Raw genomic sequence first — 13,868 nt, forward strand, 5'->3', positions numbered from 1 at the left:
ACACACTTTCTGATTAGTCGCTTCGTTTTCACATGCCATAGCTCTGCTTCCAGTTGACCAGCCAGTCTTTGAGTCTCATAGTCTTTGGAATGATGAAAGCTGTGAGCATATGTAAAAGTGCTGACAAACAGACACACATAACAGGGAAAAGCTCCTGGAAAATTCTGCATTGGAAGTAGAGACTATTGACATCCCTGATGGAAATGGCATAAATTCTAAGGTGTTTGAAATACTACATTTTTTCTAAACACTATGTGAACAGTAACAGAAAGCACACTAAAATATTAAAGAAATGGATACAGCACATGTACAGTTACTGACAAAGAAACATATCTGAAAGCAGTACTTCTTTTATTAAAGAAAGTGACAAAAAGTTTTGAACTATACATGAGTGATGACATGCATTTATGTGATTAATGTCTTCATAGGACAGTGGAATTTCTAGAAATGAATAATTTACAATCAGATGAACAAAATTCTGAATGTGATTGACCTTTGGGAAACAAAGACTGTCCTCTTTGGAGGTCAGTATAGCTGAAATATTCTTGTAGAGGATGGGAAGAAAGAAGCTAGCTGTCACAGGTTGCCTGAGTCATAACAAAGTGTCACTTTGGAGGCTTTTCCTCCTTTTACTGAGAGGACAAAATGTATAGTCATTAAAAATAAAAATGTAAAAATATTGCAAGGTGCATATTTAGTTTCAAATTTAAAAAATGCCTTTAAATGTGTGTCAGAAAAGTCAGGAAAGGTTTATGATTAGTATGACTAAATGACAAGACTGGTAAGAATGTGCAATTTTGTGTCCATTATTTCCCACAATGAATCACATTTTTGTAAGTGTCTGAGAATTAATCTTGTTTTCTTAAGGTAAGCAAGCAGTGCCAATGAAACTGCAACTGAACATTAAGAATTCCTTTATTCTTAATAATCACTAATGAAAGTAATGTATTTGATTGCACCAGTCAATAAGAAAGGTACTAAAGCACATAAAATCCATATCTATTAGTCTTCAATATGTATTAACTAGACTAGATAGAACAGTGTCAAAGCGTTAGCTTACAGGATATAAAATGCACCACTCAAAAAAGTCAAATAAGCAAGCACAATTTAATATTGCTCTCATCCCTCTAAAGTCTGCATTTTAGTTTGCTTTCAGACTTTCAATGCCAAGGGCACAAGTGACATTATACTCATTATAGAGTCATGGAAAGGCTTGGGTTGGAAAGGACCTTAAAGATCATCTACTTCCAAACATCCTCCCATGGGCAGGGAAACATTCCACAACATCACAAACCCAGCCTCGAATACTTGCAGTGATGAGCACCCACAAGTTCTCCAGGCAACCTGTTCCAGTGCCTCACAACCCTCACAGTAAATAATTTCCTCCTAAGATTTAATCTAATCTGTCCTATTTTAGTTTAAAATCATTCCCCCTTCTTTTTAATAATCTCTCTTTAAGTACTGAAAGGCCATAATGAGGTTTCACAGAAGCCTTCTCTTCTCCAGGCTGAACAACATCAGCTCTCTCAGCCCATTGTCACAGCAGAGGTGCTCCAGCCTCCTCTATCTTTGTGGCCTCCTCTAGACTCACTCCTACAGGTCCATGTCTTTCTTGTGCTCAGGATCCCAGACCTGGATGCAGTACTTCGAGTGGGGTCTCACAAGGGCAAAGTAGATGGGGAGAATCCCTTCTCTCACCCTGCTGCCCACATAGGACACATTTGGCTTTCTGGGCTGCAAGCACACCTTGCCAGCTCACGTCCAGCCTGTCACCCACCAGCACTCCCAAGTCCTTCTCAGCAGGGCTGCTCTCAATCTGTTCATCCCCCAGTTTGGACTGATGCTGGGCAGGGGTTGCCCCAATCCAGATGTAACATCTCCCATTTAGTCTTGCTAAATCTTATGGTCTTATCTGGTCCACATCTCAAGCTTGTCCAGGTTCATCTGGATGGCATTCAGGACCAGCTGTACAGCATTGAATTATTAGCAGTGAATTATCGAACACTCTGACAATATTTGGAAAGAGAAGAAGCTGACAACTTGGAGTATTTATTGTTCACTTTCCTCCCCAGGTCGGAGGGCACATTATCCCTTGGTAGCGTGTGGGGGGATGTCACCTCCTCCGGTGGACAGGCATCATGCGGAATTGGGTGCTTTCTTCAGGGACTCCAGGAAGACGCGCTCACCTTCCAAGAAATCAAGCTCCTGAGAAGAGAGGGATGGATGCGATGAGTATGAGAGAGTGACAGGGGCACATTCCAGGGTGATGCTCATGACAGAGGGAAGGAACCCAAACCCTCCTTCATGCAGGGAGCCACAGGCAGGCACTCATCCATGGTACCCCTTGGGGTGCATGGGGGGCCTCCTTATAATCTATAACTATGAGTAGAACCCACCAATAAAGACTCCAAGAGCAGCCCTGCTTGGGCAAGGGCACATGTTATCCATGAACATGAGACAAGCTGTGAGGAGACACCTGTCCTTGCTTTTGCTATTGCTCCTCTAACTGCCCCTGGTTTCTGCAACCCTGCCCAACCCAGCAGCTCAGTAGTGATCTTAGGAGACACCCCATTCTGTGTATATCAGGCTCAAATAACATTTTACCCAGCCTTGCTCCCACTCAGCTGCTTCCAAGCCCATTCCAGTCCCTGTATCCCACTGCCTCACCATCTGGGCCCTCTGTCTCAGCATCTGCAGTGTAGCATAGAGTGCAGTGGAGCTGTCTGTGTTGTCCCTGCAATACCACAGGCCATGCTGAGGGTGGATCCTGCCTGCAAAAGATACCTTACTGGATGGTGCATTGCTGTTGGAGGCTTCACAGAGCAAACCTTTTTTTTTTTTTTTTGCTGACCACATGCACCTGTAGCAGTATTCTCCCCAAAATTCCCAGTGCAAAAGGGCTTTAATCCACCAACCCCCCAGAGCACTGCCCTGGCTCAGAGAGTTTAGTTGAGCTCCTGCAGAGGATGAGGAGGCAAACTCACTCACAGATGACCTTTAGACATTAAAACCGCCTCCAAGAACATCCCAAGCCTCTTGATAAATGGACTACAAATGCAGCTGCTCTCCACACATCCCTTCCTATCAGCATCATGAAGTCTTACACGGTGTGCTGGAGAGGCTTTCCATAGGGGCACAGAGGTTCTGGGCTGAGTTGTACAGCTGTTCGAGCTGTCTCTTCTGATGAATTGTGCTCAGCCAATCCTGCTCCATTCCCACAAGAAAGAAAAGCTGTTGGCAAATGTGCAGGCCCTTGACACAGTGGCCACAGGGCAGGAAGGAGAGGGTCTATTTGCCTGGTGCAGAAGCTCTTGATGCTGCCTCAGCTGCTCCAACTGTCTCTGCATGGCCTGGAGCCTGTCCTGTTGTAGGGACTCTATTCGGTGTGCCTCCCGCAGGGCTCGCTTACCTACTCTATACTTCTGGGATGAGCGCTGCAAAGCAGAGTGGAAGATAAGAGACAGGGCCCCTTGCTGCCCCGGGGCAGGGCTTCTTTGCACATCCCCTTATTCCCAGGTCAGGATTAGGATACAGGACTTTGGGAGCGTGAAGCCCCAGATTTGCTCCCAGCCTCTGTACAACTGTGAATTGCAGTGCAGATGCTACACTTACTTGAATCATGCTTTTAATTTCCTTCTTCTGCTTCTGGATGGTCTGTGTAATACTGTTCACCTTCTCCTTCTCTAGCTGCAGCTCATGCCAGGATTCATCTAGCTGCTCCCTGTCCCTCTCCAGCTGCTCCTCCTTGGCTCTCAGCCTACGGCCCTGGAAACTCAGCTCTTCCTGCTCCTAGGATGGGCACGAGAGAAAGAGTTGCATTACCTGACCTGTTCTGGACACTGTCTCATGTCTTCCCAAGTAGATGAGGGAGATCAGCTTTTGCTGATCTTCTCCTGCGGACCAGTTTGGAGTGCAGAGAAACATCACCAGGTACTCAAGCAGTGCCCTCATTCACCCACCGTTGGGAGTCAAGACTGGCAGAGCTCTGGTTGTACAGACATACTCACATTCTTTTCCCAGAAAGAAGAGAGCCCCTCACCACATTGCACATCCTAAGGTGTGCTCAAGGCATGGCAGTTTGTCAGCAGTGGAAAGACTTGGCCTGAATGGTTATTTTCCACCCCACTAGTGCTTAAAAAGGCAGCTCTGCCGCACTGTCTGTGCCATATATCCACTCTTGGCAGCCCCAGGTAGGAGCAGAATGCGGCTGGACATGTGCCCACAGCACACGGAGGTTTTGCCTAAGCCACCTTGGAGGTTTCTTCTCAGCAGACTTAAAATGGAGGTCTGCTGCTTCTGCTCTGACAGTCCAGGCTCCTCACAGGCACAGGAAAGAGACAGAGAGGATTGATGCTTCAGTCAACATCTAAGACACACTGGTGGAGGCTGTTCCTCAACAGCCAGGTTCTCACCACACCGAGTGATGTCTCTGACTTTACACCTGGAGGCAGTGCTGAATGGCTTCCCTGCGGGCAGGACCCACCCCTGGAGCCTGCCAGGTGGTGTTGGAGGCCATGGGAAGGGGCTCCACAATAGTACCTTGGCCAATCTCATCCTGGTGCAGTCTATCTGCCGGGACTGCTCCCTCTTCTGCTCCAGCCACTCCTCCCTCAGCTTCTCTTGTGTATGGAATTCTGCCCACTCAGCCTCCAGCTTCCCTCGCTCCTCTGAACACTTCTGCAGCATTGACTTCTGCTCCTCCAGCAAAGTGTTCTGGAGAGCATGGCAAGAGGGGCAGAGAAGAAGCCCTAAGTCCCATCTACCAGGGTATTTTTCACATTTGACACATCATTCCCATTAAACCCCACACAATATCTGGTCCGTGTCCAGAACTCTGCAAGGAGAGCTCTGGCTTCTGCTCCACAAGAACGAGCATGAGACATGCAGGAACACACCAGCCTCTGGCATCTGCACACTAGGAGGCTGTTTTGGATGGCAATTCCCCACGTGAGCAGGTGTGGAACGAAGAAAACAGAGGTCAGATGAAGGAGGCTGCAGCACCCAGCGCCCAGCTCTTTCTGTCATCACACGCTGCAGTGCAGTGCTGCACAGACTGACAGCACATGTGAAAAGCACCTGGCCCTGTGCACCTGCCCTCACCTTCACCCTCTTCAGCTCTTCTCGCTCCATGGAGAGCTGCTGCTTCATGAATTGTTGCTGCTTCTCCAGTGAACACTGCAGTGATTTTGCTTTGGCTTCCTCCACCATGGCCTTGCCACGCTCCTGGGTTTGGACACCGGAGGAGAGACAGATGCCCTTCCCAGACTCCAGTGGGTGAGGCACATGACCCATACCCACACAGGAAGGCTGAAGTGGGCAGAGGACACAGACTGGGCTCACCTGCTCCAGCACCTGAGTCTGCTCACTCAGCCTGGCCTCCAGTTTTGCAATCACCTCCTGGAATTGGCTCCGCTCCTTCACCATGTCCCTCTGCTGCTGCGACAGCCTGTCCTGGAGCTCTGGAGGAGAGGCAGCAGCAGGGCCATGAGCAGCATGAGCTGGGATACCACCACTCTATCCACACCAGAGCAGCATGAGCTGGGATACCCCCACTCTATCCATACCATATTCACAGAAAAACTGCACCTACGTGTGCTCACCACCTGCTGCACATCCCCAAGACTCTTTTGTCAAGGGGAAACCCTGAGATGTTGGGTGGCCAAGGCAAGCAAGGCTTTGCCAGCATTAGCTGGACTGACTTTCTCCAATAAACTCATTAGCAGAGGTGAGGGTCTACAGGTGTAGGTTCCATAGGAATGAATCCCACTTTGATGACACGTACCCTTGAGCTGCTTGTCCAGCTTCTGGGACATGGGACGCTTTTCCTGCTCCTGGGACACTGTATGTTGCTGTGCTGGGGCCGTGTCCTGCCTCTGCAGTGGGAGCTGAGCTGCTGGCTGCTCCTCCTGCTGCAGCTGCTCCTCCTGCTGCCCACTGTTCTTCTCCACCTTCATATGGCTCCTACCCAGGAGGTCACAGCAAGAACAGAGTGTTGCTTTCTTGGCTATACCTGGCATGCTGGGGATGTGCTGGCAGTGGGGCTGGCCCCTCCTCCTTGTCACCCATAGCAGTGTTGATGAGAATGAGCCACTACCTTGGCCCCCCATGGGGCTGCTCTCTTCCACCACCAGGTACACACTGATGTGGCCCTGCCCCCACCAGGGATGGACTGGGGAAGCATCCCAGCATTCCCACCTCAGGGGAGATGGACAGGGCTGTAGGCAAGCACCTGACAGAGGAGGTGAGAACAGGCCAGAGCCTGCTACCTGTGGGCACATGCAGTGAGATCCAAGTCCTCCTGGTGCCACTGCTGGAGAAGCTGCAGTAACTGCCTTAGCTGTGCCTGCTCCATCTCCAGTGTCCGGACCTGCCGGACACCCAGAGAGAAGGTCCTTGTGCGACCCCAGGGACAGAGTTCCTACAGCAGCACTTTGGGGCTGTAGGCATCTCTGGACAGCAAGATTTCTTCTATCTGCCCTGTCACTCTGATGCTACTTGGAGCAGACTTGGCCCCTTCTCCTCCCTGTGCATTACCTGTCGTCCCCCCACCCAGCAGGCAACGAGGCTCACCTGGCCCTCCAGCTGTGACACATGAGCTTGGATGTGGAGCAGTGCTAATAAGCAGCTTGATGCACACTGGAGATGTGACTCAGCTGCATTAACCTGACGGGACACAGGGATGCTGTCAGGCAGGTAAAGCACCAGACAGACCATTTCCTCCTTGCCCTGGAACAACAATCCATCCCTAGCCCACTGCAGCCCTTCCTCTATCCTTCTCCTGCCCAACCCTACTGCTGGTGGGTCCTTTCTCCCCAGAAGCAGCCCCTACTCCAGACACAAGGATACTGGGCTTTGTTGTAGGGGGACAGATTCAAGGAGAAGAGTGTGATTCCTCTGGGAGACAGTGTGTATCCTGCCACCTGGGCAGGGTGAGGAGATTCATCTAGATGAGAAATGTAGGATTCCAAGACCAAGCAAGAGCTGCCGCTGCAGTCAAAGCTCTAATTCCCTTTCAGTTGTTTAGAAACAACTTCACAGCTCATCTCTGATCCCCACTACTGACTTGAATGGAGTGAGACTAGGGGCAGTATTGGCCTGCCTCAGCCCCAGCCCTTAGGACTCTCAGGCTCTCTCCTGAAATTTGGGCTCACCTGTAGAAATTCCAGTTCCTCCTCCAGTCTGTTGAAGAGATCATCCTCTAGCACAGACCTGTGACACAAGCCTGGGCATTAGCAGCACCCCACGTGAGGTTGGCGAATGTACCTTGGGGACAGCCAGGCCAGGCAGGGGGAGGTGCAGGTGACCAGACAGGAACAGTGCAGCAGCCACATCGTACAACACAGAAAAATGAAGCGAAAATAGCACTGGGATAAAAGCAGTGTTGGGTAATTGCTCTGTTTAACAAGTAACTGTTACAAGAGAGATTTACAGAAGATGTACAGGGCTGAGGAGCACCCAGCTCTTGCTGGAAAGCTTCAGGCTCTGGGGTCCCAGTTCCCAAAGGCATCACAGATAATTCACGAAGTCAAGGACAGGCAGATCAGAAGAACTTGGAGGCTACAGAGAGATCCCCAAGAGTGATGTGTCTGAAAGGCACTCACTTCTCACTGGCCTGTGAGCAGGTGTCCCGGGCTCTCAAATTGCTACCGTCAGTCGGCTGAAAAGCTCTAGCACATTTAACAGTATATTCATCTGGAAACCAGACATGGATTAGGACAATGGACATAGACATATTCCTGACTCTGTCTCTCCAAAGGGGAATCTGCTGTGTCTCCATGGGCCACTGCTGAGCTCAGTGCACCCCATGTCCCTGCCATGCCACAAAATGGGGATGGCATGATCCTGCAGATTGAAAACCTGCTTTAAGGATGGCTGGTCATAGCCTGAGCAGCATTCCCATGGCCAAGGGTGAAGCTGTGGCTCCTGCCTTTTGCTGGGTTCTTTTTGAAGGGCAGGGGGACCCTCTCTGCCTATGACTGTCCAAACTATACAACCACATGATACGCACCCGGGGCTCTGACCTTTTGGGAGGGATCTGGCTTTGCAGACTGCAACAGTTCTGCTGAGGCTTCTTTCATGGTGCTGAGCTGAGGGACTGGCTGACTGCATGGGTACAGAGACACAAGTAATGCTCAGCAGTGTCACAGCTCAGGGAGAGGTGCACAGGCATTTGCCTGATTGCCATTTTTGTCAGTTTAAGTCTTTGCTGTCCTCTGAGATCAAATAGGCAAGAGCCTGATGATTCTTCAGAGCTGCCTTCCCTCTCGGATACAGAGGTCCCACAGCAAAGGGATCACTGATAGGTACCCACTCTCCCCATTCCCCCCTCTCCTCACACACACAGCTGCTTTCTGCAGGACACCTCTCCATGGGAGAGGTGAGAGAGAGACAAATGAGACCTTACCTGGAGCTCTGTGCCTTGTCCTGTGGGGTAGTTGTCTGTTGTGGTGCTCTTGTGGAGGCATCCACCTGGCTTCAAGCACAAACCATCCAATGGGAGACAGCCAAGGAGAGGATGAAAGATGAGACCCTTGCCCCTGACACCCATTCCTGCCTCACAGCTGACAGCCTGTCCCAGTTGGCTGTGGCAGGATTCAGCTTTTGATTTCAGAAGGAGCACAGGCACCTCAAAACCTCCATCACTGGTGTTCCTTCTTGCTGCATCCATCTCCTGCCTCTGGCAGAAGCAGCCCCAGCTAATACACCTCTACCCATGACACATGGAAGTTTGTCTGCAATTCACTTCTGAGTCCCATCTGGGTGGCACAAGTCTGAACCTGATTCCAACTGAACTCAGTACAGGAGGTCCTTTGCTTGCAACTAGCAGGAATGAAGGGAAATGGAGGTAGGAGCGAGGAGGATGGGGGAGCTTTTTGGGGTGTGCTGATCCAGGACAGCTCCATGGGATCTGGGGCCACGTGTGCAATCTTGACCACAGATGGAAAGAGCCCAGAGCTGGGATGAGGCAGTGGGCTGGGTCAGTAGTAGAAAGCCCCATGTTATTACCCTCATCTGAGAGAGGACAGTGCTTAGAATTAATTTCCTAAATCTAAGACAAAGATTTCTGAGAACTCCTGCTGGAGCAGCTACATGAGGAGCAGATGGGAGACCTGCAGCCATTAACCGTGCCTTTACCTGGCAGGAGTGTGGACATCCAGCTCTTCACCCGGAGCGTCCAAGGCTTTCACCTGGGCTTGAGATTTCTTGAGAGCCAAGGCAGCACTCAGCCAGTCCTCCTCCTCCTTCAGTGGTTCAGCTTTAGCTCCTGCCTTCTCTGTGGCCAGGAGCTGGCTGGCAGGGACAGGCTGGCTGCCTGCAGCAGGGCTGGTCTTTGCTGGAGGCTGTGGCTCCAAATCTATAAACTTCTCATCTTTTGAGCTCTGCCAGTCACAGCTAGTCCTTTTGGCCTCCCTGACAAGGCTGTGACTGGCTGGTGGAGGAGATGTGGAGTGAGCCTCCTCTTTCAGTTTGACACTGTTCTGGGATGCACGTCGGCTGCAAAGAGAGGCAGTCACATACCTGCCTGCAAGGGGACCCTGCATGTGAGGGGACACTGGGAACCCTGCCCACCCCACTGCAAGGGCAGAATGGCTGGTAACTGGAGCTACAGACACACACAGAGCACAATACCTCACAAGTTGTGTATTTGTCGTCTGGTCTTTGAACTCAGAATGCTCATGCTCTCCAAAGACACATTTTTTCTTGTCTTGATCCTCTTCCTTCTCTGTTCAGACAACGAGCCTTGAGTAAGTACCCAGAGGAGCAGCTGTCTGCAAAGACACCGGCCCTCCTCCTCTTCCTCCTTCCCTGCAGTTCCTCCTGGGATTGCTGTCTCTGGGAAACACAACTGGAAAAATCTTCACTGGAAAATCTAAGTGTGGATGGGAACACCTTCTTCATTTGGAATCAGCCTACATCCAAATGCAACTGAGTCATGGTTACAGTGCAAATGTTACCAGGTTGCCTCTAGGGCAGAGTATGACACTTTTGCATCAGCCACCTTCCCTTCTCACTACTACAGAAATGGTAATTCCTCTACAAGGGCATTAGAAACCAACCTCGCTCTCCAAGATAATGCTGTCACGTCTGACGACCTTCCCAGTGTCCCTGGCTGGGCTCACCCAGCTGCTTTTTTGTTCTTCTTATCCAGCTGCTTTTTGTTCTTCTTATCCAGTTCTAACTCCCTGTGCTCTCTCTTGCTTGTATCTTCCAGGAAGAGTATAAGGATACTGCTCTTGCAGCTACCAAGCTCGCAAAGCATGGGTAGGAAAGCTCCCAATCTCAATAAGCCTTACTCTTTTGAAACCCCCCAAGAAGGCTGCTCTCCAGCCTCATCAGCATAATGCCCTCCTTGCCGGGCTAAAGAGAACTCCCAGGACTTAAGCCAGTATTAGAAGAATAAAACATTTAGCTTCACTTAGCCAGCAATGAGACATCTTTATCAAGTGAGTCTGCTGCTTCCTATTCAGTTAGTCCCTGGCCACAAGCAGCCCTTGATCTGTGAGCTCTCATCCTGCAGTGTCTCAGAGTCCTGGGCAACCCCAAAAGCACTGTTTCAGCATCACGGCTGCAAGAGGCCTCCAACCAAGCAGTTAGGGAGGAGAAGAACAGAAATAAAAGCGTAAATTATCCCCTAGATTTGGGAATGACTCCAAGAGAGGAATATAAGGCCTCAGTAAGCAAATTGCCTTGATGGGAGAGGCAGGTGAGCATCTCTGGTTCAGGAAAGATGCAATGCACTCAACTGCAGCTTTCAGATGAGGATTCTGGAACATTCAAGCAGCCAGGGATGCTACCTGTGCCCAGTGTGCCCCATCCTCTGTCCCATGCATTTCCAGGAGATAAGGCACTTACATACATGAATGCACCGGAGTGTACATACCTCCAAAACTCTTCTTGCTATTTTCAGCCTGTGGAGAAAGACAGGTTCCCTCATTAGAACATAAAGCAGGTCTGACCCACACCTTCCCAAAACACACTAAGGCCAGAGGTATCCCATAAACAGCAGTACAGCCCTCCTCGTGCTCTTTGGGAATTGGCATGTAAAATGCAGAGAAACCACAGGGATATTTCCAACTTTAGAAACAGCAGTGAGCATAGCCCCTCTGAGCACCGGCCTTGCAGAGCCTCCAGCCCTTGGGATCCCTCCTACCTTCCAACAGAGGAGACAGCGCATCTGTTTGTTTTGGAGATGACATTCTTGCCTTCAGGCTGTATAACACTCACCATGGCAGTCTGTCCCAGCCTTCCCGTGACCCAGCAACTCGGTTTATGGCTTGTTCCGATGACCAGTGGGGCGAGATGGAGCCCTCGGGGTCAGGATGGAGCCCGCCGGTCCCACGGCGCGGAGCTCCCACCGTCTCCGCCGCGGCGGTGCCGCACGCGGTTCCTCGGTGTGTTCTCGGAGTTCCAGGTTGCCATGGCGATGGCACTGCCGCTCCCAGAGGATCATCAGAGACGTCTCCACAGCCCCAGCGCCACAGGCTCTTCCCTAGCCCCGGGACCACCCTCCCTCCCCGGGCTGAGGGAAGTATCCCCAACCCTTCTTCGTGCAGTGAACCACGGTCTGGCACTCATACGTGGTACCCCTTGGTGTGTACGGTGAGCCTCCCTGTAGCCCATGACCTCACATTGCGAAGGCACCCACAGACAAAGGGCACATCTGGGAAGCAGGAGCTGATAGGAGAGGATGGGGACATCACTGAGCCAGAGACTGGTTTCTCCCACACAGTGATGGGATGGGAGAGGGACTACCCCAGGGGGCTGAGGATGTTATCCATGAATATGAGACAAGCTGTAAGGAGACACCTGTCCACCTGTCCTTGCTTCTGCTCTCACTCCTCTGTTGCCCATGAAGCTACAGTCCCAGCCCAGTGGCTCTGCTCTCCCTGGAGCTGGTAGAGAAAATAGGACTACTTGGGCTCTAGTGGTATTTGTATTACTTCATGAACACCTAGCAAATATAAAATAAATGGTAGCACTATTAAACTTTTATGCAGAAGGCAAAACTCTTTACCCCTCCCTGAAGAAACATTTGCAACTTTTTCTCTTTGCCAACATTTTAACTTTAGCTGGCCTGGTTGGAAAGCGAAAAACAGCTGTTGCAGCAACATTTGAATAGGTTTTGTGGGGTATACTTGGGCAATTTCTCACAACTGGAAAAGAAAAATCTTCATCTCTGAACATGCTTTCTCTGAAAGAGTATTCCTGAGGTCTCATTGATAACAATGTTTGCAAATGCTAACATAACTAATTTCTATATCAGTGTTTTTCCATATTTTTTTTTTCCGCTACCACTGTTGGATTTTTTTTAATGTTTGGGCAAATCACAAGTTCTAAACAAATTATGACAACTATGAAGTAAAGGGACGGTGACTCTTTAGTTAAGCCTGCCAAAACTAAGAAACCCCTTGTGTCTTCATATCTTTTTCTCTTTTACATTTTTTACCTTCAGTCTTGTTCATTGCTTTGATCAAATGACAAGTCATGTTCATTTAATGGCAATTCCCTTTCATTTCAGAAACAGTGAGGAAACAATTTCTGGTCTTACTGGAGGACCCGGAAGTTCTAGATTTTCTAGGTAATTTTTATCACAAATTCTTTTATCTACATAATCATTTGGAATCCATCAGAGAAATTTCATTCTTACAAAAGACAGCACAGCAGAGTGGAACAATAAACTTAAATGCTGCCACTCTAAAAAAGGTTTTAAAATATTAGTCTAATTGCTTTCAAAAGTGTAAATTAAGCCCTAATAGTCAGAGCAATAGAGATCAATATTCCCAGTGGAATTACAACAGGAATTACACTGCCTGTTGTTCTGAACTACTAATGAACTCTTCTGCAGGTTTCCTCAGGGTTGCACTGCTCAGTGTGGAACACTTGCAGTGAAATGGCGATGACTACTGAATGTGTGCTGAGTGCAGTATACACCAAGTACTCTACACATCTATATGCAGTCAGAGACCAGTGAATCTTGCCAGAATGTACAGTGTTAGAAGGAATGCTAAAAGCACATTCCTAACCCAGAAGAACATGCATGAAAAAGTGTGAATTCAGAAGAACCCGAGGAGTTAATGAAAATGAAGATGGAGTCTGGTTTTTAAGACTGCACATAGCAGGGAAGAAGATGAATAACTAGAGCTGATAAACCTTTAAGGTTAATGCAGTTTGTTTTTACTTTGTTTGAGGTTAGAACTGAGATATAGGAACTTAAGCTAAAAAAGCATGCTGTTACATGGCACATCTAAGACACACTGGTGGAGGCTGTTCCTCAACAACCAGGTTCTCACCACACCGAGTGATATCTCTGACTTTACACCTGGAGGCAGTGCTGAATGGCTTCCCTGCGGGCAGGACCCACCCCTGGAGCCTGCCAGGTGGTGTTGGAGGCCATGGGAAGGGGCTCCACAATAGTACCTTGGCCAATCTCATCCTGGTGCAGTCTATCTGCCGGGATTGCTCCCTCTTCTGCTCCAACCACTCCTCCCTCAGCTTTTCTTGTGTGTGGAATTCTGTCCACTCAGCCTCCAGCTTCCCTTGCTCCTCTGAGCGCTTCTACAACATCGTCTCCTGCTCTTCCAGCAAAATGTTCTGGAGAGCATGGCAAGAGAGGCAGAGAGAAAGCCCTAAGTCCCATGTGCCAGGGGATTTTTCTGTGTGCTATAAGGATTGCAATTCCCCGTGTGAGCAGGTGTGGAATGAAGAAAACAGAGGTCACACGAAGGAGGCTGCAGCACCCAGAACCCAGCTCTTTCTGTCATCACACGCTGCAGTGCAGTGCTGCACAGACTGACAGCACATGTGGAAAGTACCTGGCCATGTGCACCTGCCCTTACCCTCACTCACTCCAGCTCTTCTCACTCCAT

General features: G+C 49.6%; 1 protein-coding gene across 1 annotated transcript; it reads right to left on the reverse strand.

Moving 5' to 3' along the window:
• Positions 1 to 2,018: 2,018 nt before the first annotated feature.
• On the reverse strand, positions 2,019 to 11,198 carry LOC127468898 (fas-binding factor 1 homolog). Its single transcript, XM_051782530.1, has 18 exons — positions 11,153 to 11,198; positions 9,631 to 9,727; positions 9,136 to 9,495; positions 8,405 to 8,473; positions 8,009 to 8,103; positions 7,602 to 7,692; positions 7,152 to 7,209; positions 6,571 to 6,663; positions 6,267 to 6,367; positions 5,783 to 5,961; positions 5,341 to 5,459; positions 5,101 to 5,223; positions 4,540 to 4,713; positions 3,613 to 3,789; positions 3,297 to 3,434; positions 3,105 to 3,204; positions 2,668 to 2,771; positions 2,019 to 2,205 (listed from the first exon to the last, which is right to left on the reverse strand). The coding sequence occupies exons 1-18, from the start codon at positions 11,196 to 11,198 to the stop codon at positions 2,137 to 2,139; spliced, it is 2,193 nt and encodes a 730-aa protein (XP_051638490.1). The 3' UTR covers positions 2,019 to 2,136.
• Positions 11,199 to 13,868: the final 2,670 nt, after the last annotated feature.

This window comes from Manacus candei, unplaced genomic scaffold (genome assembly GCF_025592945.1).
Source record: "Manacus candei isolate 608988 ecotype Guabito, Panama unplaced genomic scaffold, ASM2559294v1 h1tg000016l, whole genome shotgun sequence".
Lineage (NCBI taxonomy): Eukaryota > Metazoa > Chordata > Aves > Passeriformes > Pipridae > Manacus > Manacus candei.